At 35.0% G+C, this 26,898-nt stretch overlaps 1 protein-coding gene across 3 annotated transcripts in view; it reads right to left on the bottom strand.

The window, feature by feature from the left end:
- Positions 1-23,104: 23,104 nt before the first annotated feature.
- Positions 23,105-26,898, bottom strand: part of Ccs (Copper chaperone for superoxide dismutase) — a 151,323-nt gene continuing 147,529 nt past the window's right edge. For all 3 annotated transcript variants that reach the window (XM_085814682.1, XM_035363726.2, XM_085814686.1), the window contains exon 6: positions 23,105-23,744. In XM_085814682.1, the coding sequence (XP_085670808.1) occupies positions 23,630-23,744 (115 nt within the window). In that variant the 3' untranslated portion in view covers positions 23,105-23,629. The remainder of the gene's footprint in view (positions 23,745-26,898) is intronic.

Raw genomic sequence — 26,898 nt, 5'->3', positions numbered from 1 at the left:
TATATCAAGTAACTTTTAAAATGCGTCAATGTTGTGATATGAATTTCATAGCATAACATGGATTTGTTGTTTCTAGCCTTATAAGCAAATGGTTCAATATTATAAAAAATTTATCCACAAGTTAACATCAGTATAAATGGGAAATCATTATTAATTATATTACACACGCCTAAACAAATCCATTTATGATAAAATGTTTAACTTTCACCAATAAAATTAATCTGATTGGGAAAAAGATTATTTTATTCACTTCAGTCAATAAAGAATGGTACAATATAAAGAAATTTACACGATATTATATATTTCATATCATAACAGGGGTTTTCTTATATACACAAATGACTCTATTATAGAAAGGTTACACTGAATGTAAGAAATATGAGTTTTCACCTTCACTGAAATTAAAGTATTGCTTGAAAATTCAAAATATGGATAAATACATATTCATGCACATAATACATGTTTATTTATACAATTCATAAAAAAATGAATAAGTAAAAATTACTTTTATACACATAGCTGTTCAGAAATTCGTATTTTTTTAACTTTTTATAAAAACTTATGTTACATTAAAAAAAATGGTTGGTGGTGTGTTGAGTTATGGCAAAGCACACGAGGGCTATCTGCCTAAGGGGAGCGATGCCTTCGTGTAGGACTTTCCAACATTAAAAAAATGAATTTCATATTTAGCAAATTACATACATTAAAACAAAAATTCATGCTTTATTAAATTCGAAACTATTTTTTAACTGACACACTTCCTAAATCCTTCCGAAAAAAGGCCTTTATATGTTTATACAGCTTTTTTTTTACCACATTTATCACCTGAATCAAAAATCTTGGATAACTTTATAAAACAGCCACACCTAAAAATAATCCTGTCTGCTATTCTTCTTATCTTTTATATATCATTAAAAAGATTAATGTGATTTTAATTAGTATAATACACTACTTAAATTTAAAGACTTTTATATAAACCGTTCAATTTCTTTCCGGCCGAATTTGTATAGAAATATACTGAAAACGGGCGTGAGTGTTGGTTTCTAGTATATTTCTATACAAATTCCACCGTATATAAAAAAATGACGTCATTTTTCTTCTTAGTCAACCCCGGACAGTCTTTACAGCCGAATTTGTATAGAAATATACTGAAAACGGGCGTGAGTGTTGGTTTTTAGTATATTCCTATACAAATTCGGCCGCACCCAGAGAAAAAAAATAATGTCTTTTTTTGTTGACATAATATAGAAAGAGAATAAAGTTCTTTTTTTTTCCAAGATTGGATGAGAGAGTGGCCCAAAAAATGGGTCTCGGAAGGAATCGAATGCATCATGAAATGCACTCATTCCTTCCAAGACCCATTTTTTTGGTCTCCCGATTCAACTCTCCAGCCTATTGAATGGGGAAAGCGGAGAACCTTTTCCCTTCACCAATAGACTGGAGACCATAGTGCATCATCATCATCATCATCATCATACTTATCACCTAATTCTTGTTGCTTCCTGATTATTTCGGGGAGGTGATGGACCCCGAATTGAGAGAGGAAGAAGAGAGGACTATTTTTTCTTTTTTGTTCGTCTACCACAGTGTCTCTGAGGGTGATATCAGTTTCATCACCCTCCACAATTTTCGTTAGAGGTTTCATGAAGATTTTACACATCCAAGGGAAAAGCAACAAATTATGCAGGGATTTGGAGGCGACGTAGGCAGCTTCTTCCGATGTCAGGACAATCTGTTGCGGTTGACCCCATTCTTTGGAGTAGTTGTCCAATTCTTTTAGTCGAAGAAACTTGTCTCGAGAGGGAAAAAAGATTTGGAGAACACTCGTTGTATGCTGGACGTTCGTAGGCAAGAGGGTCAAGATATCTTTCGCATTCCAGTACAGGAATCCAAGATCCAAATACGCACGCACGTAATAGTCATCATTGTACTCCAGTTTGAGCAGCATGGCTTAACGTCCTCAAAGGGAGATCGTCTTATACAGTACAAAGTCCGTAATCCGGACTCGTCGGGACTTCGGTAATTCCGGACTAAGGGTTTTTCCGGATTATAGATCATCACTTTAAATGTGGTGAGATGGCATGCAGAAATTATACAGTAAAAAATATGAAACCGTAATTTAGGAAGTAAAAAGCAATTATGATCTAAAGGGTATCAAAATTTTCAAAAAAAAAAGGTTAATATTTATTTGTTTACTTAAACATTTCTTTCAATGTAAGTTAAACATTTCTTTAATGTAAATATTTCTTATTAACATTTCTTTCAATGTAAGTTGTTTAAGTTGCTTCGTTTTTTGTGCTAAACGCGCATGCGTAAAGCATACAAAAAGTTTGTGGCTTTGAGATCCGGATTATAAAGAATTCAAGATAATGGACATCCGAATTAGACTTTGTACTGTATATGAAAAAGAAACTCGCTGGCGATCCGTTTATATACTCCTCAGAAAGGGGGAGGAGGGTGGAAGAGGGGAAGAACAAGGTTGATGAATCCTAAAACAATAAAAAAATGGCATGTGTGAATGTCACAGGGAGGTGGATAAAGTTGTTTTTATATTTTTTTTCTAAAAATAAAATGGTCACGTCCCATACGACATGGCCTTTGAGAAGGTTACGGGGGATCCATAGGAGAAGGTCATGTGTCTAAAAAGTTGATAAAATCTAGAACAAAAAAAAGCCATCACGTAGCTTTCCAGAAGGTTACAGGGGGTCCATAGCAGAAGGTCATGTGTATACAAGCTGTTTTTTTTTCTAGAACTCAATAGTTCTCATGTGGTCTTTGAGAAGGTTACGGGGGTCATTAAAAAATAGAAGGTCATAGATATAGATAGACAAGGTTGATAAAGTTTTTTCTAGAACAAAATGGTCAAGTCCCACATCACGTGGTCTTCTCGTATATATAGAGGCGAGTGGAAGACAGAGCTTCATATTCTTTTCCCAGAGAGACTGCTGCGCGCATTATTATACACGTATTTCTATTATTCGAGAAGATGATCCGTATTTTGTATAACGAGTTTGTGTCCGTTCAATGTTATGTGGATGACGGAAGACTCGTTTGGAACGCTACAGACATTCTGCCTCTGATTCACACCTCCAGCAAGAAAACGTTTGATATTCTATCGGTGTTTTTCGACGAAAATCACGTCTTCAGGAGAGTGAAAGTAGTAGTCAAGACTGTAGGTAGTAGTCAAGAGGGGTATGTCCTCTCGAGTGAAGAGGTGCTACGGTGTTGGTGTATTTAATTATGGCAAAGCACACTAGGGCTATCTGCCTAAGGGGAGGGATGCCTTTCGTGGAGGACTTTCTAAGGGAAACTGGCTCGTATACACGTTACACACGGGGAAAACCACGAAAACGCCCATGCAGCCAGCCCGTTCGCGGGATTCGAACCTCGGACCGAACTACCAGTGTTCAGCGTCTTCACCGCTCGGCCGCTGGTGGGCCTGAAGAGGTGCTACACATGGCCGAAAAGAATCCAAAAAACAATCAACTTCTGGCCTGGGTTTACAGCATTCTGACTCAGCCGCTGGTCCGTGTGGTACCCAACCAGCCTATGTACCAACTGTTCTAATCGGGGGAAATATTTCCCTTCATTACCATGTTTAATTTGGGAATTCGCTACATACCGCATATAATATACATATAATGTCTAAAAACATTATAAAAATTAACAAAAAAGTGCTTTTTTTTTTTAATTCTGAGCTATAGAACTTTTTTTTCTCGGCTCTCAGAAATTTTTCCCAGTCGACTCCATGTACAAGACATCACCATTTTTTAAGAATGGACTCTCACTTATCTATTTAAGCATTCCGAGTTTCGCGTCGGATGACTGTGAGCCGTTCAAGAATGCAGATCCACATAAGATTCTCTTCAAAGAGGTCTGGATTTTCTTTAGAGTCGATGAATTTTCAAGATTTTTTCCGAACTTTCTTTTGATCATCAAGAGGCAAGTTACCGTTTTATTTTGGATGGGTATAGAGAAAATAATATTGCAAAGTTCTTTTCCAAGATTGGATAGAGAGAATGACTCAAAAAATGGGTCTCGGAAGGAATCGAATGCATGTGCACTCATTCCTTGACCCATTTTTTTTTTTTTTTTTTTTTTTTTGGTCTCCCGATACATCTCTCCAGTGTATTCAATAGGAAAAGAGGAGAAACTTTCCATACTTATTTTAAAATTTTTTTGAGTTCTTGAATTCAAATATTTTTTAGAAGGATCATCATAACACTCTGACATATTCTCAGTGGATGTCGGACCCTTGGGCTTTGTAGACAGTTCATCATCCCAACATTCTGACATATTCTCAGTGGATGTCGGACCATTGGCTTTGGTAGACAGTTCATCATCCCAACACTCTGACATATTTTCAGTGGATGTCGGACCCTTGGGCTTTGTAGACAGTTCATCATCCCAACACTTTGACATATTTTCAGTGAATGTCGGACCTTTGGGCTTTATAGAACATTCTGTCTTTTGATCCTCTGAAGGTATCGTTGGGGGTCTCAGGAGATACTTTTGAAGGTTCGTCGTTCCAACAGGCTGCTGCATCATAATGGGGTATATTTTCAGGTAGGTCACCCCAACCCTTCGTCTTGGTAGAGTGACTGGAAGAAGAAGAAGAAACCGAAGTGCATGAATGATGGGGCATCAAGTGGAAAGGCGTATGCTCATCCGTATTTTCGATCACTTAACACGTCAGATTTTCCCCTTTCTGGATGAGATCGTCGTACGTTTTCAGGGACGGATCCTTTTCTAATTGATCATAGGCCATACCAAAACTTGCAGAGGATTTTCTTCTTCTAGCTTTCCGTCTGGATAGATCTTATCGATATAAAAGTCGTCTTCCATAATGTGCCACCGATAGTTGCGCACTTTGTTTTCGGCACAATGAAACGATTTCCTCGTTTGATAATGACGAGCACATTTCCCCCGATACCTCTAAATCATTCCGTCTGCACATAAATTTCTGTCACGGGTTGCTGATAGTCCAAGACTTTAGCGAAAAAAGTTGGCTTTCTTGCATCCCATCACATAAATCGTGGAGAAGTTGGTTAAGGATTTGAGAATCAGAACTAAATGGTTGTAGTTAATATGGCCCTCGTTCCAACGAAGACCGCGTCAGTTTCTGGTCAGACAGGCGTTTGTGTTTCGGTTTTTGGCACTCAGTTGGTTGAAGGGTTGAGGAGGTCCAAACGTCAACGATCCCACTGTCAGAAGATCTCTCGTCGCATAACCCAAATCTTTTAAAACGTATACTCACCCTTCTTGTGGTTGTAGGACTGGAAACCCTCTAGATCGAGCACTATAAAGTTATCTGGAGACTCCATGGCGATGCAATAATAAGTATTTTCTCTCACAAACAGGAAAGAACCGAAAATAACAGGGAAGATCTAGAAAGAAAAAAAAACTTTTTTTTTTCATATTCTTGAAAGAGATATTTTCTTTTAAAAGAATAAAAGGTCTACGAAGAGAGTTCTTTGAATGAATTATTATTATTTAAAAAATAGAATATATTTTATACATATGGATGACAAAATGGACTTACCAGCTCAGTTTACGTCTTCTGTTCTGAAGAAATCTCTTTGGAACTTTGAAACTTTGCGGTTATACCGGCTTTCAGCAGGAAATTAAAGTCCTCTCTTGCCAGTTCCTGATGTGATCCCATGTGGGGCCTGACAGAGTAGAAACCTGAAAGAAATTTTCTCTCGTGGAGGTAGAAGTGTGCTGGAGAGAGAAAGAGAAAAAGAAGCACTTTGCTCCTGTACTGCTACGTCTTGGATGGAATCCGCCAAGCAGGGGCCGGAGAAAGAAACTTCGGATGACCTGTGCAGGATAGCCCGAATACTAACTGTTCATTCGTCGGAGCCAGTCATGTGGGAGGTCACCCTCCCAGAAACTGACCCCGATCGATGCTGCTTGAAAACCAGAAAACTGGAACTTAGAATTCTGAACTCAAGAGGTGGGCGGCAAATGGGCGGAGGTTTTTGTCTTCAGCCAGGATTTCGTAGATAAGAATGTCCGTGAAATTAGCGGGATTCACATTGATAATATTATTAAAAAAGTTGTTGTTTATTCTGCTGAGGTAGTCCTGAATAGTATCTATTTTCAAGTCGGAGTGGAGGGTCCTATTCCGAACATAGTAAGGAGCTTTTGTGATGATTCTTAGCACCTTATTTTGAAGCACTTGGAGTTTGCTAATTTCGTTTGCTTTGTAGTTTGCCCAGGCTGGGGAAGCATACGTGAGAATGGGTCGGATGACAGTTTCATAAATCCTCTTTTTCAGTCTGAGGGTGAGGTTTTCATTCTTTAGGAGAGGAAAAAGCCTGAAAATGATCCCGTATGCTTTTCCGCTTACTCTAAGCATATGATCCTTCCAATTGTAGTTCTTGTTAAGGGTAACTCCCAGGTAATTAGCTTTATCAACTGTAGGGATGATTTTGCCAAAAAGTTTAACCTCAGTTCTGACCCGTTTCCTCTGTCTGCGATTTCGAATGAGTAGAATCTTGGACTTTTCTGGCTGAATGCACGTTTTCCAGCGACTGCACCACCCCTCAATAGCAAGGATTTTGGCCAGAATTCTTGACAAGGCATACTCTGGGTTTAGAGACTTGGTGGCTATCGCTGTATCATCAGCGTAGCTGGCTGCGAGAACATTTGTATCCTCGGAAAAGCATGGGAAATCGTTGGTATAGATGATGTAAAAAAGTGGGCCTAAAATTGACCCTTGAGGAATACCTGCGTAAATATTTTTGACACATGAAGTTGCATTTCCAACTCCAACGGTGCAAGTTCTATTTTCAAGGAAGGACTTGATAATGAGTATCAGATTTCTTAGGAAACCGAGATGAATTAGCTTATAGATTAGCCCTGGATGCCAGACGCAGTCAAAAGCCTTTGCCACGTCTAGCACCAGGATAGCAACACTCATTCTGTTGTGCATAGCCGCGCCGATGAACTCCGTGAGCCTGACTAACTGCGTTGTGGTCGAAAGTCCTTTTCGGAAACTGTGCTGGTGATCAACGAGAAAGTCCAAGTTTTCTTGCATTCTGAGATAAATAATACGTTCCAGGATCTTGCTTATGGAGGACAGCAGGCTGATGGGTCTAAAGTTTGCCGGGTAATCCTGTGTTTTCCCTGGCTTAGGAATCATCAGGATGCTTGCTTGCTTCCAGAAAAGCGGGAAATAATTTTGATACAAACATGCATTGAGAATGCCTGTTAATTTGCATACGGTCTTAAAAGGCATGTTTTTCAGCATCTGGTTCGTGATCTTGTCCTTTCCTGGAGCTTTCTCTAATTAAGTCCCTTAATAATGTTCTGCACTTCGTGCGGCGTGGTTAGTTTGATAGAAGGTTCCGTAGAAGGGGAGTGCAGCCATTGATCGTTAAGGTAATGAACTTGAATGTCCGAACTATGATCTGAGGGGAAGGAATTTGGAATGAACTGTTTAGAAAGGTGTTCCGCAAAAAGTTCCGCTTTGTCTTGATCGGAGTTAGCAAATCCGTTATCGCATTTAAGCGGTTTTCTGGCAGAGCAGGGGCGTTTTAGTGTCCTTGTATGACGCCAGGTTCGTCGTTGATCTTTTCCATCTTATCCTGCCATAAGTTAGAACGATGGTCCTGAATCTTTTGCTTGATTTTCCTATTAAGCCTGTTAATTTGAGTTTTGATAGTAGGATCCCAGGTGAGATTAAATTCCTTTCGGAGATGATTTCGAAAGCAGATTATTTCGCGAATATTGGCAGGAAGTGTGTGCTCATGTCTGACACGGTCAACCTCAGTCGTAGCTAGGGACTTAGCAGAATGCAGGTACGAAGTAAAGTCTGTTATAGCACGTTCAATATCCGAAGTGCTTTGTAACGAGTCACAATTAAAATCAGTGGTCATCACAGTATTATGATAAAGATTCCAATCAATATGCTTAATTGGCGGTAGGTTCTTAGCATTTTCCACTCCAAGCAAGCACGGGTACATGATCAGAAGACATGTCACATGTTACCGTAATAGCCATAGGAATATTGAACGTCGTAATAAAAATATGAAGAATGTCAGGCCGATGGTTGAGCATATTTGGCCTATAGGTAGGCTCATCCGGCACATGCAGAAAGACAGGGTAATTACACACAAAATCATGCACTATGCGTCCATTATAATTCGAGTTGCGGCATCCCCAGTCGAGATGCTTGGCGTTTAAATCGCCACCTAGAAAGGTGGGGGAGTCTGAGTTAATAAGTCTATCCAGAATTTCAGCACTGAGCTTGTTCCCAGGGCGGTTATACACCGCACAGAAAGTGACTTCTCCAATGTTGGGTAAATTCACCATCACTTTAACACTTTCCATTCCATCACAATTTTCTGCACTTTTCAGATATGAATCAAATGTCCTTTTAACATAAATGAGCACTCCGCCACCACGGTGGTGGAGTCTGTCACTACGGTAGCTGAAATAATTGGCTATACTTAAGGAGTGCGAAGGGTTAGCATGGGTTTCTGTAATTAAGCAGATGTCTACGTCATTTTGCTGGATAAATTCATGAAGTTCCGGTATCTTGGAGGTAACGTTCTGCGCGTTCCATAGCAGGATCTTAACAGGAGAACTTTGCCGGAAGGTGGGATTATCCATGGTTGGGGGAAGCTGGCCTGACTGTGTCCTCTATCATAGAGGCGGTAGGAAGTGCCTTCGCTACATCAGCAAACATAGAGATGGCTGTTGTGAGCTTTTGAATTACCGCATTAGCTTCGTCGAGCTTTGCTTGAAGCTCACTGAGTTGTGGGAAGGTTGCTTGTGGCGCCATCTGTGGGGGAGTAGCATTACTATTGTTGACTACTCTATCTGCATATGATATGCCTTTTTGCACAAAGGATGAGCGAGGCTTGGGGTAGAACGAACAACCTTTAAAACTGGCAGTATGAGGAAGTTCGCAATGACATCACTTTGGTGGCACATCCTTGGGCTTGGTGCAGCCACGAGACTCATGCCCCTGACCACATTTGACACACCGTGGTGCGTGACGGCATTGACTTTGAGCGTGGTAAAAGTCTTGGCATCGGAAGCACTGCGTGATACCGCGTCTACCTCTGTATCTTTCAATTGTTATCTTTAGCCTCATAAGATACTTTAGATTATTAAAAATGTCCTTAGTTTTCTCATTCCTTTCTAGCAAGATCAGGAATAGAGGCATGGGGGCAATTTCAAGACCTTTTTGGCGAGACATTTGTACAACCTTTTTAACAGCGTATCCTTCTGCAATGAGAGCATCTTGGATATCCGTAACTGGGGTGTCAATCGGAAGGCTACAAATGACGACTTTGATGTTTTTGTCTTCAGCAAGCTGATATGAATGAAATTTAATCTTTTTGTCGTCAAGGAGGTCCGTGATGTTACGATAAGTCTCACTGGAATTGACTTTGATTTCAAATTCATCTACGGCTTTCATCTTTGCATTAAATTCACTGTAGCCGGAGTTATCCAATAGATCAGTAATATCCTTCCATTTCCAGTTTGAATCCTTTATGACAATCGGCGGAAGCTTCGAACTTCTTTTCGGAAACTTAAATTCTTCAGATACATGAGCATCACTTATTTGCCCAGCCGGGCACGTGACCTCATCTGCATTTCCGATAGGCCGCACCATGCTTTCCGTCAGGGACGTACTTGCAGCCGGCTTCTCGGAGGATTCACTAGATGGCGCCACTTTAGCGTGGCTACTGGTCGCTACTTTAGATGGGTTTGTGGAGGAGATTTCATTCGGCTTTTGGGATGAATCATCAGCTTTTGCAGCCCTCGGTTTCATCCTGCGTTTTACTGCAACATCGTCTTGGGTAGTTGAGTGAGTACTCCGTTCAGTGCCATGGCTATGAGCTTTTTCGGGAGGAAGCTGAGTTAGCACATGGTATTTGTTTTTCAAATCCAATTCGGCTGACTTTTCAGGGCTGAGCGGCCGTTTAACACTGTGGCTGGGGGTAATCCATTCCATGCTTGAATCCACATCGTTAGAATGGTTAGACTCAGATTGAGAGGCCAAATCTCTTTCCGTGTTATGTATTATATCCATAAATCTGTTCAGGAATGCCAATTCAACTTTCATAGGGTATTAGGCTATCATTCCTGGAAGTCAGTGCATGAAAGCGATCCACAATTTTCTGAATAATTGACATTTTCCAGATCAAGTCCAAGTCAAGAAAATTAGAGCTAGGCAAGAAATAGAGCACGCAAGGACCTTTTACAGTCCCCAGAACACAAGGTTCAACGGGAACAAACCTTCTGTATGTGCCAACAAGTGCAGAAATATGCGAGCAGTTAGCAGAGTAACGGCAATCAAGAGCGAGGGGAAAGAAAACCTCACCAATCGGCAACCGAAGAAATCTCGCGGATGACACGCTCTTTTATACTCGCGCGACAACTATCGTTATCGCTACCGAATCAAAATGTCAGAGTCAAACTTTTTTTAAAAGGATCGTGATGAAAGAAACACTTTGATAAAAATTATGTTTATGAAATGACCTGTGATGGTCGTGAGAACGTTTTGTCTTTCACTCCCAAGACCCCCTATTCCAAAAAAAAAAAAAAAAAAAAAAAAGGCTTTCTTGGATCGCGTAAAGGTTAAAAACAACTCATGTGACTTTTTTATCGTGATCTCGTATAGGTCACCGTTCCCCCATCCCCCCAAAAAAAACTCATATGCGGACTTGTTGATAATGATGTGGTTGTCCTGTAAAGGTCACCTCGGAAAAGCTAATCTTGTTGGACTTTTCGAAATAACAATAACGGGTCGGTTTCGAACACTTCCAAAACGAGAGATATATTGCATTTTCATCATCTAGCCGGAAAAAAATTAATAATGATTAGAAGGTGGCATCACGTGGCCTATATATAAAAGGGGTTGTATTTTGCACGATATCTATATGGGACTTCCTCCTATTGGGTTTTCTCCATTTTATTCCGTCTATCAGGGAGAAGGCGAAAAAACCCCGGTTGAGTGAAGGAAACAGTACATTGGAAAAGAAGATGGTTTTATCCAATGTGTTTTTTCCTTTACTCAACAACAGTTTTTTCGATAACTTCTTGAATCCAATCTTGGCAATGAGAGGATGTTCATTGGAAGCGAAACTACACATACCTTTCATGAAGAGCGAGAAAGAAATTCGGCTGATGAAACAGTGTCATCTGCAGCGAAAAACTTAAAAGAGATAACAGAAAATCCATTCTTAAAAAAAAAACTTGGGACCTATCAACAGAGTCTGTGTCCATACCTAATGTAGAAGCTTGTATCCAAGCTACAGCACGGACTGAACTGAAGCGAAACTTGGAATACTTAAATGGATAAGCAAGAGTCCATTCTTAAAAAAAAATTGTGATGTTTTGTCCATCGAGTCGGCTGGAAAAAATTTCTGAGAGCTGAGAAAAAAATTCTCTGGCTTCAGAAATAAGTTGACATCATTGGAACAAAAAGGAAGAAAGAGTTAATTTTTATAATGTCTAAAGACATTTTTAAAATTAACAAAAATGTTTTTTTTTTTTTTTTTTTTTTTTTTTTTTTTTTTTTTTTTTTAATTCTGAGCCAGAGAATTTTTTTTCTCGGCTGTCAGAAATTTTTTCCAGCCGACTCGATGAACGAGACATCACCATTTTTTTTTAAGAATGGACTCTCGCTGATCTCTTTAGTTTTCTTTAGTTCTTTTTTGATCCAAGTTTTGTCTTCAGATCACGCTGTACTGTTCCGGTCTTCCCCAAATGGCTACCCATTTCAAAGAGAGATCGTGTAGAGCGTTCATTTCACTTTTCCAACATTAAGTTGTCCGCTTTTCCCAAAATGGCTTCCGAATTCAAATAGAGAACGTGTCATTTTCAGTTTTCCAAGATGGGGGAGAGGAAAAAAACCCATGACGAATAACACGAGAGAAAAAACGCCATCTTGTCATTTTCTGATAGGGTACCGGTGTTCGAATACTTTTGTGACCGCTGTACAATACGGCTGAGCTGTCTCACACCACGCTTGTTCTAAGTTAATTGTCCTTTGCAATTTGCCCGATCGCTAGTTCTTTTTCCCCACCATCCGTGTATTCTTGGTATGCTCTTGACACTGTAGACCTTGAAATTTTTATCCCGCTGAGTATTATGGAAGTTGAATAGGACATGCATCAAATGCCTACTATCTCTCTGAGATTGAAGGTGTCTAACTCAGAAGTTTTACTCATACTGGTAATTGAAACAACTGATTAACAACAACCATAGTTCTAGCTGTACGTGCATTTACCACAACTTCCTCACGTAAGCACACATACCGCGCAGAGCTATAGAATTTGCATAGCCATGTTTATTTCTAATTTTTTTCCACTTCAGTGTAGTTACAACTGACGAAGCTTGAATATACGTAGACGACTGCAATAGAAAAAGATGAATTTACTGCCAAAAAGAGGAGAAAAAGGTATAATATATATTGTTCAGAGAAAACAAGGAAAGTTTTTCTAAAGCGTTTATGTTTCTTATTGGATTCTCTTATTACGAGAAACTTAAAATAAGGAAAGTAGAAACAAATACCAAAATTAATTCGGATTACAAACAGAAATAGTTTTAAACACCTATATTAAAAGACGAGATTCCATCTCTTTATCCAAACAATCTTTACTGCATTAAGTTCCATCAGGATAAGTCTACAAAGCATACCTCTAAATCTACTGCTCTATGTTTTGAAAAAGTGAGATATGAAACCGGAATTGAAGCTACTCCCTCTAGATGCATATCCTTCAAGTCTCCTGATGTATCTCCTATGGATCAATGTGCATTTGTTTATAACTGGCATCTCCAAAAATTGGATGGACTCCGGGAGATTGTGAAGGAGAAGTCGCATAAAATCCAACTTGATGTTTTGAGAAAAACTTTTCTCTTGGAAATCAAGATGTAATATGATGGCTTAACAAAAGTGCTTAACAAACGCGCATGCGTAAACGTATTATGCGCATGTGTAGAGGTATTATGCACATGCATAAACGCTACGCATGCGCAGAAAGTTTGTAGCTTTGAGGTCCGGATTATAGATCATTCCGGATTAAAGACTTCATGTACTGTGTATATATATATATATATTATTTTATACAATTTAGTCTCTAGAATAGGTAAAAGTGATAAGAAAAAAAAATAACTTCCTCTGAAAGTAAGAAAATTAATCTTCATGACCTTGCATTAATTCATTTAAATTTCTGATTGCTTTAGAAATCATATCTCATAATAACTTTAAACTATGGACCTACTATCAAGGAAAAATAAAATCTTTGGATTTAAAAATCCATCATTATTATAACTGCACCATAGCTTAGAAATGGAACAATTTTTGAAAAATTGCTAAAATTCAGAAAATTATGCTAGAAATTTAAAAAAAAATCATATGAAAGACAAACTTAAAAAAAAGGGGGGTGGGAATTCCTAAGGAATATTTTATCATCGTAAATATGTACGAGGAAAAATTTTTCAGAAAATAGCGAATCATTTGAAGATCTGACTCCAAACAAATAAACTAAAAACAAACACAGAGGGACAAAGATAAACAGAAATAAAACTGTATGATAAAAGCTTTAAAAAGCTCAAGCAGGTTTTATTTTAATAGTAGAAAAGAGAGTAAAGATCAAATTAGGAACAATATTTCCAGTTTCAGTATATTAGAGATTCAAGTCCGATTGTTGAAAGTTTTATGTAGCTGCTGTCACCTTGATTAGGAGAGAGATGTGTCTCAGCTCTAGTATATTTTTCTCAAAAGATGATTAACATACATTATACTATATCTCACAAACGTGATTAGATATTTTTAGTTTCCGAAAGTAGTATAAGAATTTTTAAATACATAAAAGTGGAATTGAGAGAGAAAAAAAAAAATTGTTTCACATGTAGTATGTGTTTTCTTAGTCTTCTTCTATCCTATATACTTTTCCAATTGTATTTTCATTTTAAAACAAAAAAACATCATGTTAAAAAGAGTCTTTGGACACTACTGTAAACAGAATTAACTGTCATATTTGATATAAGTTTATGACATTTCTGAAAAAATGTCTACTTGATTTCTTCAGTACTCTAGAATTTGTGTTATTTCTATGTTTTCTTACCATGGTTGTTCCAAGAAAGCATATGTGATTAGAAATTCATAAATTAATTCTTAATTTGAGGTTAAAAGAGGGAAATCTATGATAAAGTTGCTGAAATGCAGAATTAATAACATTTAACTTATGATGGCATCAATCAGCTCGCATTCCAGTTCCTCACCGCAGCGGGTGCAAGTGAACACAACTAGCATTACAAATTTATAACTGACAGATATCATGCAGATTTGGAGAGAAAGAATTGCTTAATCTCGCAAACACCGAAGAATTAACAACTTCTGATATACTAAGACGTTACTCAAAACATAACATGATTCAATATGATGAATATGAAAGATGATTTAAGAGACAATGAAGGTGCAACACAAAGCAGTATTGACAGAGATTTTAAATAATCGAAGACAGATGTTCCCACAATTTCAGTAAACTGTGTGTTTTGTTATTATATTATCTTAATTCAGAAAATATAAAAATAGTAATCTGATCTTATGGATATAATAGTTGAGTGGCATGGAAAAATGTCTATGTCGGTAAAAGAACATAAAATTATCCAGCTTTCTTCTTCAAAATCTGTAAGAAGCTTGAATTCTGAATACTGAAATAAGGTAATATTACCTAATTTAACACCCTGGGTTAGCACCGTCAAATTTTAGTAAGGGGAAGATTTTCAAAAACTGAGTTCAATAACAATGAAACATTGCAAATAAGGAGAAATGATATAGAGGTGTACAACAATATTCAGGGTTGCCACTCAAACAGGAGAATGAAATTCCCTGACTTTTCCAGGTTTTCCAGGTGTGTTTCAAGAAAATTCCAGTCTATTCGCGTAATGTACTTTGGCTACGCTAAGAGGTAAATTAATTATGGTATTACTTGTATTGTGTAGCAAATTCACTTAATTATACAATAAATCCCAAAGGACATTTATTCTTAATTATTCTTGGTATACTTTGTTTGATAATTTTGTTTACTTTTCCACTTAAGAAACTTAATAAAATTTAAGATATATAAATTGGATAACAAATGTATGTTTTATTTAATTATTACTCATGATCATCACCAGTTCAACACGAGGCTAATCCGGTCCTTATAAATCACAATGCAATGCTAAATAGTTAGGTTAGATTTTAGGTAAATTTAATTTGTGTGAGGTATGTTCTTAAAAAGCACCTTAACACTTGAAAACACAAATATAATTATAATAGTTGTTGTTTTCTCCATTGAAGATTGAGATTAGAATCTTCCCAATCTGGAATAAAATAAGGCTTTTTTTGCAGACATTCTGCAGCTAAACGAAAGAAAGAAATCTATTTTAATAAATTGAGGTATTTTATATTTATTTCGCAGCATACATAAGGAAAAAATATGTGCATTAAATTTCGTGATGGTATGTCATCATACTGCTAGAATTAATTTCAAGATTATGCCAGAGAAAATTTCCTGAAATTTGGAAATATTATTTACTAATAATAAATAAATTTAGAGGGAAGAAGCATCATTAAATTATACGAATAACATAAAGATAATTACTTAAAAATTGAATTAGAATAATCAACGATATTTTAGCGAATATAGTTATATTACATGGTTAGCCTAGATGAGATGACAGATTACTATTTTTTTATTTTACTGCAAAATGGCAAGGTATTTATTAAAAAGAAAAAAAAAAGTTTAAAAAGATTTTGCGGTAAAATTCTAGTATACGGTAAGGCTTTGGCACGATTTTGAAAATTGTCGCCAAGACCAAAATGACCCGTTTACTGCGCATCATCATGTCGCCAAATCCCATTGTACCATACATGGAGATTATTCTAACCAAAGAACGTCTGGTCTATGTAAAGAAGAAAAGGTTCCATACAAGTAAAATGCTATTACTCCGCTAGAATGCGGAGGGAAAATATGCCACGGGATTTGGCGACGGAACCTGGCGGCCAGAATTTCCCTCTCCGCGATGTGTACCGGAAATTGAGAAACGTGTTAAGAAGAAACGTTCTTTGACAAAAAGAAAGCTACGAAAATCCGTTTTTAAATTATTGCGAAAAGGAAATTTATAAAAGGAAAAGGAAAGAAAGGTTTTATCAAAGGACGTTTCTTCTTAGATTTGTCGCAATAATTTTAAAAACGGATGTTCGTAGTTCCCCCCCCCTGAAAATTACTAACCCATGAATTAATTTACTTGCGCCAAAAAATATTTTCTTTCCCTTTAGAGTTTAACCACTTGCGCTAAGACTAAACTTCACGGTTGCGGTGCCGTGCGCTACAATATAGCAAGCGGTAAAGTGTCTCATTTACGCCGCTCCGCATCTGCGAGTGCAATCCAGAGCTGTCTCGAAAAATAAACAATCTCGTTGTTAGGCGACGTGTGTACCATGTTATTTTCATTTTTGCGATAAATGCTTATCGACGTGGTGTTCACGTCGCTCGCAGTTTGAGACAAAAACATCTCGACGTGCGTGGCACGTCTTTTTAGCGCAAGTGGTTAAAGAAATTTTAAAGGACTCTTGATAACGTGACCTTCGAACTTCCACACCGGTTTCGAGCTTTGGCAGCAGATATATCACGCATGCACAGCTGTTTCCCTCTATGATGGAACGGATCCACGTCTGTTGCAGAGAGGTTTTCCTTCTTTACAATACATATTCTTTGATTCTAACCTCCATGGTACCGTATACTAAGATTAAACCCATTTTGTTTTATACGAGAACAGGTACTTTCTTTAGTTCATGCACTGCACATGTTATTCTCGAGAATACTGGAAACCAAAAGTTGCGGGAAACTTGCTTTGCCTTTCTAAAAGACAATCAAATTGGAGCTGCGAAAATTGGCTCTATGCCAGCTGCCCGAATGACACTCACGTGATTTCCGACGTCGGCGCAAAAATCGCTTTTTTTGGCGGGATCATTGTATGAACTTCCTTGACTTTTCCAGATTTTGACAAAAATACTTAAATTCCCTGAATTTTTTGGTCAATTTTCGAATTCCCTGACTTTTCCCGGTTCTCCCGGTTTTCCAGGTAGCGTGGCAACCCTGAATATTTGAGACAGTAACCTTATGTTCATTGATGATGTAATGGATCAGTCTAGAGGTGTACAACAATCTTGTAGACAGTAACTTTATGCTCATTGATGATGTAATGGATCAGTACAAGCATATTGATATATCAAAATGAAATTAAAATCATTAATGCAAAAACTTAGCTTGAAAAAAATAATTCTAATTAAGCATACTATTATGAATATGCAATTTTGGATGCTGTTAAATAATTCTGAAAACTCAAAACACCTTAAATTCACTTTCAAAACACACTAAAAAAACAAAAAATCTACCGAAAATGCTTCGCCTTGGTTTTACTACTTATATAATGAAAAAAATATATTGGCAAGATGCAAAACATGCTTAAGGATTATTAAAGTTTTTTGAGGAAGTGCAAGAGACTATATACACATTTAAAAACACAACATTATTTGTCGAAAAGAAAAGAATTCAAGACAAATTTTAATTCACTTAAAAATGATATTACTAAACCAAAGCTATCACAAATTACACAGGGTTCGTAGCCACATTTTAGTTAAAAAAATAAGCACTTTTCAAGCACATTTTAAGGAAAAAGTATGCACCTAATTACATTATACAAAACTGCATAACCTTAAAAGAAAAATTTGACTTGTAATTTAAAATATGAGCAATGCAATATTTATTAAGAGAATGAGCATTACCTAATCCATGGAAAACAATTAACTTTCTTTTTTTTTTTTTAATTTTAAATGACAGTTCAATTTACAGAATTAGTTTACAATGAGAGGGAAAAAACTATGCAGAACTAAACTATATTACAAGATTTAATGATGAAATTTCGGTTAAAAAAATAAAAAATAAATAATAATAAGCCATATTAATTGTATTCGTTTGGCACCTAATAATAAATACAATTTATTTTTTCACTCATATTAATATTTAAATAAATCAACTTAAATCAAAATTCTAAACATTTTCTAAATTTTCATTGCATAACAGTTTTCCCTTAACATATATTCCAAGTAAAGTAATTTAAGTAAAAATGAGGCACATTTCTGAAATAAGAAGGCGGGAAATTGCTTCATTCAGTCATCCTTTAACAGTAAAAGCTTAACTAACCCGCATACTCAGAAATTGCTGAATATTCCGGTTAGTAACTGGAAAAAGAGGAGTGGGGGAGATTGTAGCCATTCTTTAGATTTAAATTTAGGCTAAATAAATGATTTTGACATTTCAATATGTGCATTCGATAGACCAATGGAACTGAGAAATATTCTGCTTAGAAAGCACAGTAAAACTCTTTTAAGTGTTCATAAACAAATCTCAGACTGAACATCAAAATTAATTATCTCTGCAAAATACCGCAAACGTTATTGTGGAATACGTGCGGCGTAATTCTTCCATATGTGATAATACGCAATCGGAATCAACACCTGCCAGTATTTGGAGAATAAAGAACTAAATAAAGGTAAAGAAAGAGACTTACTAATCTGGGGTGTTTCTGATTCTAATTTTCAACAGACTGCATTAAATTTCCAGAATAGAATCAATCTTCACTTTGGTTGGGTAGACCACAAAAACTTTTAGTCCTATGCAATCCGAGCCCACCAGCGATTGAGCAGTAAAGTCGCTGAACACTGGTAGTTCGGTCCGAGGTTCGAATCCTGCGAACGGGCTGGCTGCATGCATGTTTTCGTGGTTTTCCCCCATGTGTAACGTGTATACAAGCCAGTTTCCCTTAGAAAATCCTCCACGAAGGTATCCCTCCCCTTAGGTAGATAGCCCTAGTGTGCTTTGCCCGTAATTAAATACACCAACACCTATTCAATCCAGATTGGACAGTGACAAAAGAAGTCCGCTGCTCCAATTTTGCGGAGAAACTCCCAACCTCCATACTGTATAATGTATTGGCAAAACAAATTAAATTATTTTGACTATTCGATTACTTTCATTTTATTTAAGCCATTCAGAATATTATTCCTTAGAAAGCTAATCTGTGTAAAAACACACCCATTTTTGGAAGTTTATCTATACTTCAGCAGTTACTGCAACTATATTATTATAAATATTCATACATATGCTCATAATATAAGCTTAACGATCATAATAAACATGAATATGAACTGACCACGCGGAACGAGAATGCAAATTATTAAAATCTTTATAGAAATTCAAGCGTGTGTAGTATTTGGGTGGGAGGAAAAGAATACCAAATGTACCAGAATTTTCTATCGTTTTTGCAATTCTTTGACCAATAGAACGACATGCACCTGTCTGTACTCTCGTGCGCATCATAGGTTACGTTAATGCAGAGGAAGGGGGGAAAAGCAATTTCTGGGAATATGATTCACCATCTGACGTTACATTTTATAAGGAAGAAATGTTGTTTATTTAGTTTCGGCTTTGGTACGGGGGAAAAATGTGCGTTCATGAAAAACAAAGGAATAAAAAAAAGCACTAAAAATAAATAAGCACTAAAAACAAAAACATAAGGGCTTTAAAGAAAAAGTAAGCACTTATAAGGGCCTTTATATTTTATTTTCAAATATAAGGACTTATAAGCACTTGTAAGGACCGCTACGAACCCTGTTACAGATATTTTTAATAGAAAAACTGACTGTTTCAATGAAGTTTTATCTAGAATGGCAGAATTAGATGGATTTCCTTTCAGAGCATCTTGTATTTCAATTGAATTGAGAAAGTTATTAATTGCAAGAGGTTACAAAATATATCAAAATTTGTTAATACTATAAGAATGCAGTTCTCCGAACAAAGAATTCACAGCATTAAAATGAATAGTACAAAATTTAGCCCCACATTTGATAAAAGGACAAGTATTGGAAATAGATGTTACTTAAACATAAATATTCATTCAGAAAGGAAAATTTGGAATACAGACTCACACACGCGTCAGGAAATATGCCAGCTACATAATGTGTAGAAATAGTTAACTGCAAATTGAAAGAACATGGATTATCTCTCAAAGAAGATATTGCCTGATGGAGCAATGACGATGAAAAAATTTGAAAGCCAATTAATGCAAATCAGCAATTATGCTATATTCATAGAATTCAACTTAATCAGTATGCTGTATCAACAAAGTCAAGAGCAGAAAAAGCAAAACACTCTGGATTTAGAAAGTTTGAAGAGAGTGATAATGACGAAAATAATAATACAATCATTGAAAATACCTTAATTGGAAGTCAAGAGGAAAATAGAAATAAGAACAAAATATTAACTTAACAAGGATTGCTTTCTATAACTAAGAAAATTCAAGAAGTTGGTAAGATATTTAAACCATACGTTTATTATTTAAATTAACCCATTATTGTGATTTGGATCTTTACTATAACTTCTCCTTTTTGTTGTCCTCACCATAATGCAAATAAGTTAGTATTTAAACTGAGGACTTTGGATTTTAAGGCAAAGTGTGTTTTTAAACATAGCCTGTGCCTGCATGCTATATTTAGTTCCTGCCAGCTCTGAAAACTTTAATTATTTGGCTTTGCATTATATTGTGACTGACCCTTCTTGACTGTGATGCTCCAGTTAGAATTACAGAGCCAGCTTTAAGTATAATTATGCAGTCTTTGACTACAATTCTATGTTTTAATTTCAATTTGAGTGTTCTGTTTAGTTCCGTCACAATGAGCTGTGGCTAATACTGTTAGCACAAGAAAGTGAATTTATGTTTTAGATTTCTGTTTAAATAAAAAGGTTATTAAAACGTTTTCACGATTTGTAGATGCTTCAGACCCAGCGTTAATTTGCTTCACATCTGATTGGTTATTAGTTACAGATAAGTAAAATCCTATAAAACGTTCTCCTACTGAAAATGTCATTTAAAAAAATATATATACTTACTGAAAAGAACTGCTAATAGTAATGTTAGATTCTAAAACCCACTGGAACAGTTTGATGTTGATGATGGACCAACTTTTGAAATTAAAAAAATCCCATTCAAAAAGTGTTAATTGACTTGAATTAACAAATTAACTTTTCCGATATTGGATTCAATTTAATACCTAAAACTGTGTCAGCTCTGTTTTCAATAAAAGGTGGTGTGGAAGCATTATGTAATAAATTTTATGTTACAAATACTTAAAAGTCCTGACATTGCATTATCTGAGGAATTAATACAGTGCACCAGAGTTTCACATAAAGGAAGGGCACAGTGAACTATAAAATATTTTGAGATACTTACATAATTATAATGACTTTAAAAAAGAAAACAAAAAGTAAGTAAAGAGGCTAAGTTGGACAAATTTAATTAAGTTTGTGTAAATTTTCCCAAAATTAATTTATGAAAAGCAAGCACAAACCTTTCCAGAAGAATTCGTTGAAGATGATGTTGATATTGTAAAAGAATTGTCTTTTGAGAATAAATTGCAATTAGCTGTAAGTAAGAAATTGCTACAAACGATTGTTCAAAAGTAATACAAAAAACCGTCAAAGAGACTGAGTTGATAGAAAATGAAGACATTGAAGAAAATATTTAGAGGAAGTATAGCATTCATTAATAGTACCCTAACCAGCATGGATTCGGAAGGAACATTTTCAGCTGCAGGTAATTTGTGCACAAAATTTTTATGTGATATTTCTTCTTCTTAATAATAATACTGTATGTTTTGTTCCTTTAATCTATGATAATACTGTAAAGGTTTATTTTTTATATTATAATTTTTGTTTCTAATGTTATATGCATATGGCTAATGTCAAATTATGGCTGGATTAATAGCAATTCATCTACGAAAGTAGGATGAGAACATTTATTGAAATATAATGCATGATGCCTCTCTTGATAGATGACCACACTCCCCATGCAAGAAAGCCACTTTGCAGTATTCGCTGGAATAACTAGAAATGTTTAGACTTGATGATACAATCTACACACTATCTGATAAACCTTCCATAACTACCAATTTTTGCACCCCGATGAGTTATAGTGCAGGAATTCCATTTGTATACTATCATCCATCCACCTTTTGTAGGCAAATTTCATTTAAAGATTTTATACTTTGAGATATCATTTATGACATACAGAGGGATCTGCATTTTAAAGCTTCTATCCAATTTGTGAGTGTATGTAGGGCATTATTTAATACTAAATCAGCAACACTCTACTGTGATGTTATCTACTTCTTTTAATTACATCTCACAGTCCTCATGATAGGATCGCAAACTTCCAAAATTCATCTCTAGGAGTGGAGAAGTCAGTCTCATGTCATACAGCACTGTCACTTTATATTAGGTAAACACAATTTTCAAAACTCTAGCTTTCTATATTGAAACCAATGCCTATCCTAGACCACTAGCTGCACACGAGAAAATTTAAATTGCCTGCCCTTTTTTTATACAGAAATATAGTATGTTTGATTATCCTTTCACTGCTCTTTAAAATGTGGCGGGGCACCTCTTGCCCCCTCCCCGCTAGGTTCAGCCCTGACTGAAACATTATGCTGGTATTTAAGGACGTACTGCATATACAATAAATGATTTTCAACTAAAAATTTTAAAATTAAAATGGAATAGCTTTTATTCATTTTACTTTCAAAACTCAAAATTCAGTAGGCAATTAATTAGCAAAAATATTTAATGATGGGGCAATTAATAAAAATATTTAGATGAAGCCAGTTCCCTAACACTGACTTCTCAAGAAGACCTTCAGCTCAACAAATGTTTTAAGTGCTGCATGCTGCAGAAACACTATATATTTATACAATCACATGCTTTCTCTGTGATTCAAAACGAGACCCAATGTTATGCAAACAGCTTTCCTACCACTATGCCCACGAGGTGACAATTCCTGCTATGAATTTTTTTTTAAATCACTTTTCTAAAAAGGACTCATGAATAAATCTAAAATAGCTTTACAAAATTGCCATGAATAGCATGAATGTTACAGAATATAAAAAAGGAAAGTCCTTTTAAAAAAATAAGAAATAAAAGATGGCAATATATTAAATTTTAACTAGGTATCTGTTTCAGTTTAAAGAACTATATGTAAGAAAAACAAAAATATATGTCAATTTATTAAACACTTTTTATATACATATCACATATATTTAACAAAGAAAACAGGTCTCACTTACTCAAAAAGAAATAAATATTGAAAGTTGTAAAATTATAGCTTAATATGAAATGACATTTATATGCATAAACAGATGGCATGTATTTTGATTCACATATATTTTGTTCTTAATTAAATATTTCAGTTCCTTTCATCAAAAAGCTTATTTTTTGCATACATTATCAGACTTTTTTATGCCCGAGTCATTATAAAATACAAGCTGCTTATTATAAACTATACCAAAGGTAAGATATTTTTAATGATATTAAAATAATTTTGTAAAAACTTTATAACAATATAAAATTATTTTTTTCATAGTTTAAGTTATCAAAACAGGCAAAACTATTATTAAATTAACTGATTCAACATAATAATTAAAACAAAATTGACAATAATTGATATAGTTAGGATCTTTTTCATAATTTCCAAGTCAAACATTGCATTTGCAAATGCCTGACTAAAGTGAAGATGGTAGATTTTGTTCATCCCAGACACTTATTCCATCACACTGACAGATCCGTTTTGGATTTTGGAACAGTCCAGAAGATCGGGCTATAATTGCACAAGCCAAACTATGAAAAATGAAAGAAAAAAACATAAAATTATTAATGTGAATATTATTTATTGCTAATGAATTTTTACTGTGAATATTATTTATAGCTAATTACTTATTTACTGCTTACACAACTTATTTACTGCTAATGAATGAATCAATTGAAGTTATTGATTCATGAACACTGAGCAAAGCAATGATCACAACAAAATTCACCCTGCATTAACAGTCAAAACTAAATAAAAAGTAGTGGTATATAACACAGACTAATTTACATGCAATGATTCATAAACCTATCATCTATAATCAACATAATATTTGCAATACATCCAACTCTTAACATAAGAATCGATGATAATGTAAAATTTCTTTCTTATTATCAGAACTGACCAAAAATGCACAAAACATTGGAAGATATAACATATTTAAAATGATACAAAAAAAAAAAAAAAAAAAAAGGCAACTGCATAGGTTTTGAAATGAAATTCTCATTCTTGAAATGATCTGACACTTCAGATCTTCACTCCTGCTTTGAGTATTTACAGTATGATACATTTAGACCAAAATTTCTACATCAAAAGTTCAGATGATTGTTTCTGATTATTCTGTCTACACTGATAATGATTTCAAACCATGCATCTTTTGAATCAATTCCAACAACATTTCAAGTGAAATTTTATCCTCGTATTCCAGTTCTGCTTTGAATTCTCTACAAATTTCAGCTTTCTGGAAATTATCTTTAATTAAAACAGAATTCACGGAAGCATTGGCATCAGGGAGAGAGGAGCAGGAAATGTAAAATCGAGATAGTATTAAATTAATTATTATCAATATAAAAAAGGCTAATAAAATTCAGGAGGTTGCTATTTTGAAATTTACCTTTGATGTTTAAAATCTATTCATAAGAGACTAGATTTCCAAGCAGGATCAATCTACTGCCTGATTGTTTGAATCCAAGATAAAAACAATTATTCTTAGTAATTACAGTGAATCAAATCAATAGCATTCTTAGTGATTCTAATAACAGGCTTCAAACTGTATTGAAATGCTTTGGTCAAGAGGCTGCAATTGAGAAATAGGGATAGATAGAGCACTTTGATTGAATTTTGCTTTACAGAAAAAGAACAACTACATAGAAAATAATTTGTCTAAGGTTTATTTCTATAACTATATTTCAAATAGAAAAACATCTCAGCTTTTTTACTAGGGATCTACTGATATATATGAAATAGCCAGAAACACTGATTATTTCATTTGTATTAGATATGAAAGTCACAACTGTTTTTCCTTTCTATGCAGCATTTAGACAAGGAAAAAAGAAGTGTCAAGTGCAGTTTCAAATGTTTTCCACCACAACACTTTTTATTGATTTAATGTGAAACTTTATTTGGAAAAATAATCTGATCACTTCAATACTATAAATATCTCATGCATATTTTGTAAGAAATAGCTTTAACTTGATCCAACAATATTGCCTACAGAAAGATTCATCACAAATTTGAAAGCAAATAATATCATATGAAATATTAAATTTACTAATCCATCTGCTATTAGCCTCTAAGTAGGGCAGTGCTCCCAATTTGGCAGCCCGTAGGCCACACATGGCCTCCGTAGCAATTTTATGTGGCTCACGAAGACATTTCAATAATGCATTTGTTGCACAAATTTCAAGATTTTAGTTATTCAAAGTTCAATTTCATATTACTTCCTTTCCACTAAAAACAAACATGAATAACGCACCAGAAAATCTATGAATTGTATTAATCAATTTGCAATGTGATACGAATCATTTTGAAGATACAGATTTATTAAATTTTTACATAGATTTTATTCACTTTTATTTGACTTATCAAAAAATAAATAAGCTCAATTAAAAATGTTAATACTAAGAATACACTTTTTTTTGTTTAGGAACACATTAATATGTGAGCGGCTTTTTTTGCAGTTGAAAATTAATAAGAATACCTGATTGACCAATCAGCATCTACAATCTGTGATGAAGATAATTTCTATGTAAAGCCATCAAAGTATGCAGTTATAGTGAAAAATAAAGAAATTTATAATTGTTTACACATAAATGTATATTTATGTATTTTTATTTATACATCAAAGAAAAATTTAATAAAGAAGAGAAAGAAACTTGGTTGCCATTATTTATTCTCAAGTCTCATCCCACTTGGAAATGTTTATCTGAAAACTTGGAAAATTTCATTATTTGTTTATTTTTAGGTTAAATTAAAATAAATCATTTAATGATTAATTAAGCATGTTAGAATTATTTGAAAGAAATGTCAATTTAAGAATTTAATATTTAGCTGTTATTGTATTTGAATTACAAAATGAGATCAACAAAGTGTCTTACTGGCACCAAAGTTTACATTTCAGAGAGAAAATATTTATAATTTTTTTCCCTTTATGATATTATTATTATTTATGCTGTGTTTTTATAAGTTTTTAGCAAGCAAAATTTAAAAATGATTCATTTTTTTAAAAAAATTTTGTTAATAAATTTTTCATTAAAAAAATTCTGGCCTGTCAGTTGTTTTCAGATCTTGCATGTAACCTGCATGCAATTTAAGACTGAGACTATTAAGTTATGGTACTTAAGCCCAATTGTACAGATTTTGGTTTTCTTTTCCAAAACAGCATTGCTAAATTGCAGATTCCAAGTCTTTGAATTATAAAAACAATGCTTTTCAGTGTTTGGATATGGAGGACTAAGAAACTGTTTCCTTCTCTGCTATATGGCTTATAGAAAAAGTTTAAGATGTTGGAAAACAGGAGGCTGAAGTTCCGAATTCTATAGCAACAGACAACCTCTGGTTGCAGAGAATTGCATTGCAACACATGACTAGAAACGCCAAGGTTAAATGATAGCAGAGGGACAAAAAGGACACAAAAGAATAATCAATTTGAAACATCTGTTGGATATCATGAGTACAAATGGCATAGCAGATGAATATAGCTCTAATGTTATAACAGATGCTCGAAGTTTGCACCATCAGATGCCAAGCATGCCTGATACCAATGGAAAATTGACTGCCAGACACAATCGAACACACTGGGAGTTTGACTCTAGCAGCAGTGCAGAATAGTTTTGCCAGGAGATCCATTTCAGGTTTCATACGATCATGGTACACAATAGCTTTGAGGACCCTCCACGGAAAGAAATC

The sequence above is a fragment of the Stegodyphus dumicola genome, chromosome 1, assembly GCF_044657685.1.
Source record: "Stegodyphus dumicola isolate Sdum_Otavi_A_Nest chromosome 1, ASM4465768v1".
In the NCBI taxonomy this organism is placed as follows: Eukaryota; Metazoa; Arthropoda; class Arachnida; order Araneae; family Eresidae; genus Stegodyphus; species Stegodyphus dumicola.
The sequence above is the reverse complement of the archived record's forward strand: the minus strand, read 5'-3'. Positions and strand labels throughout refer to the sequence as shown.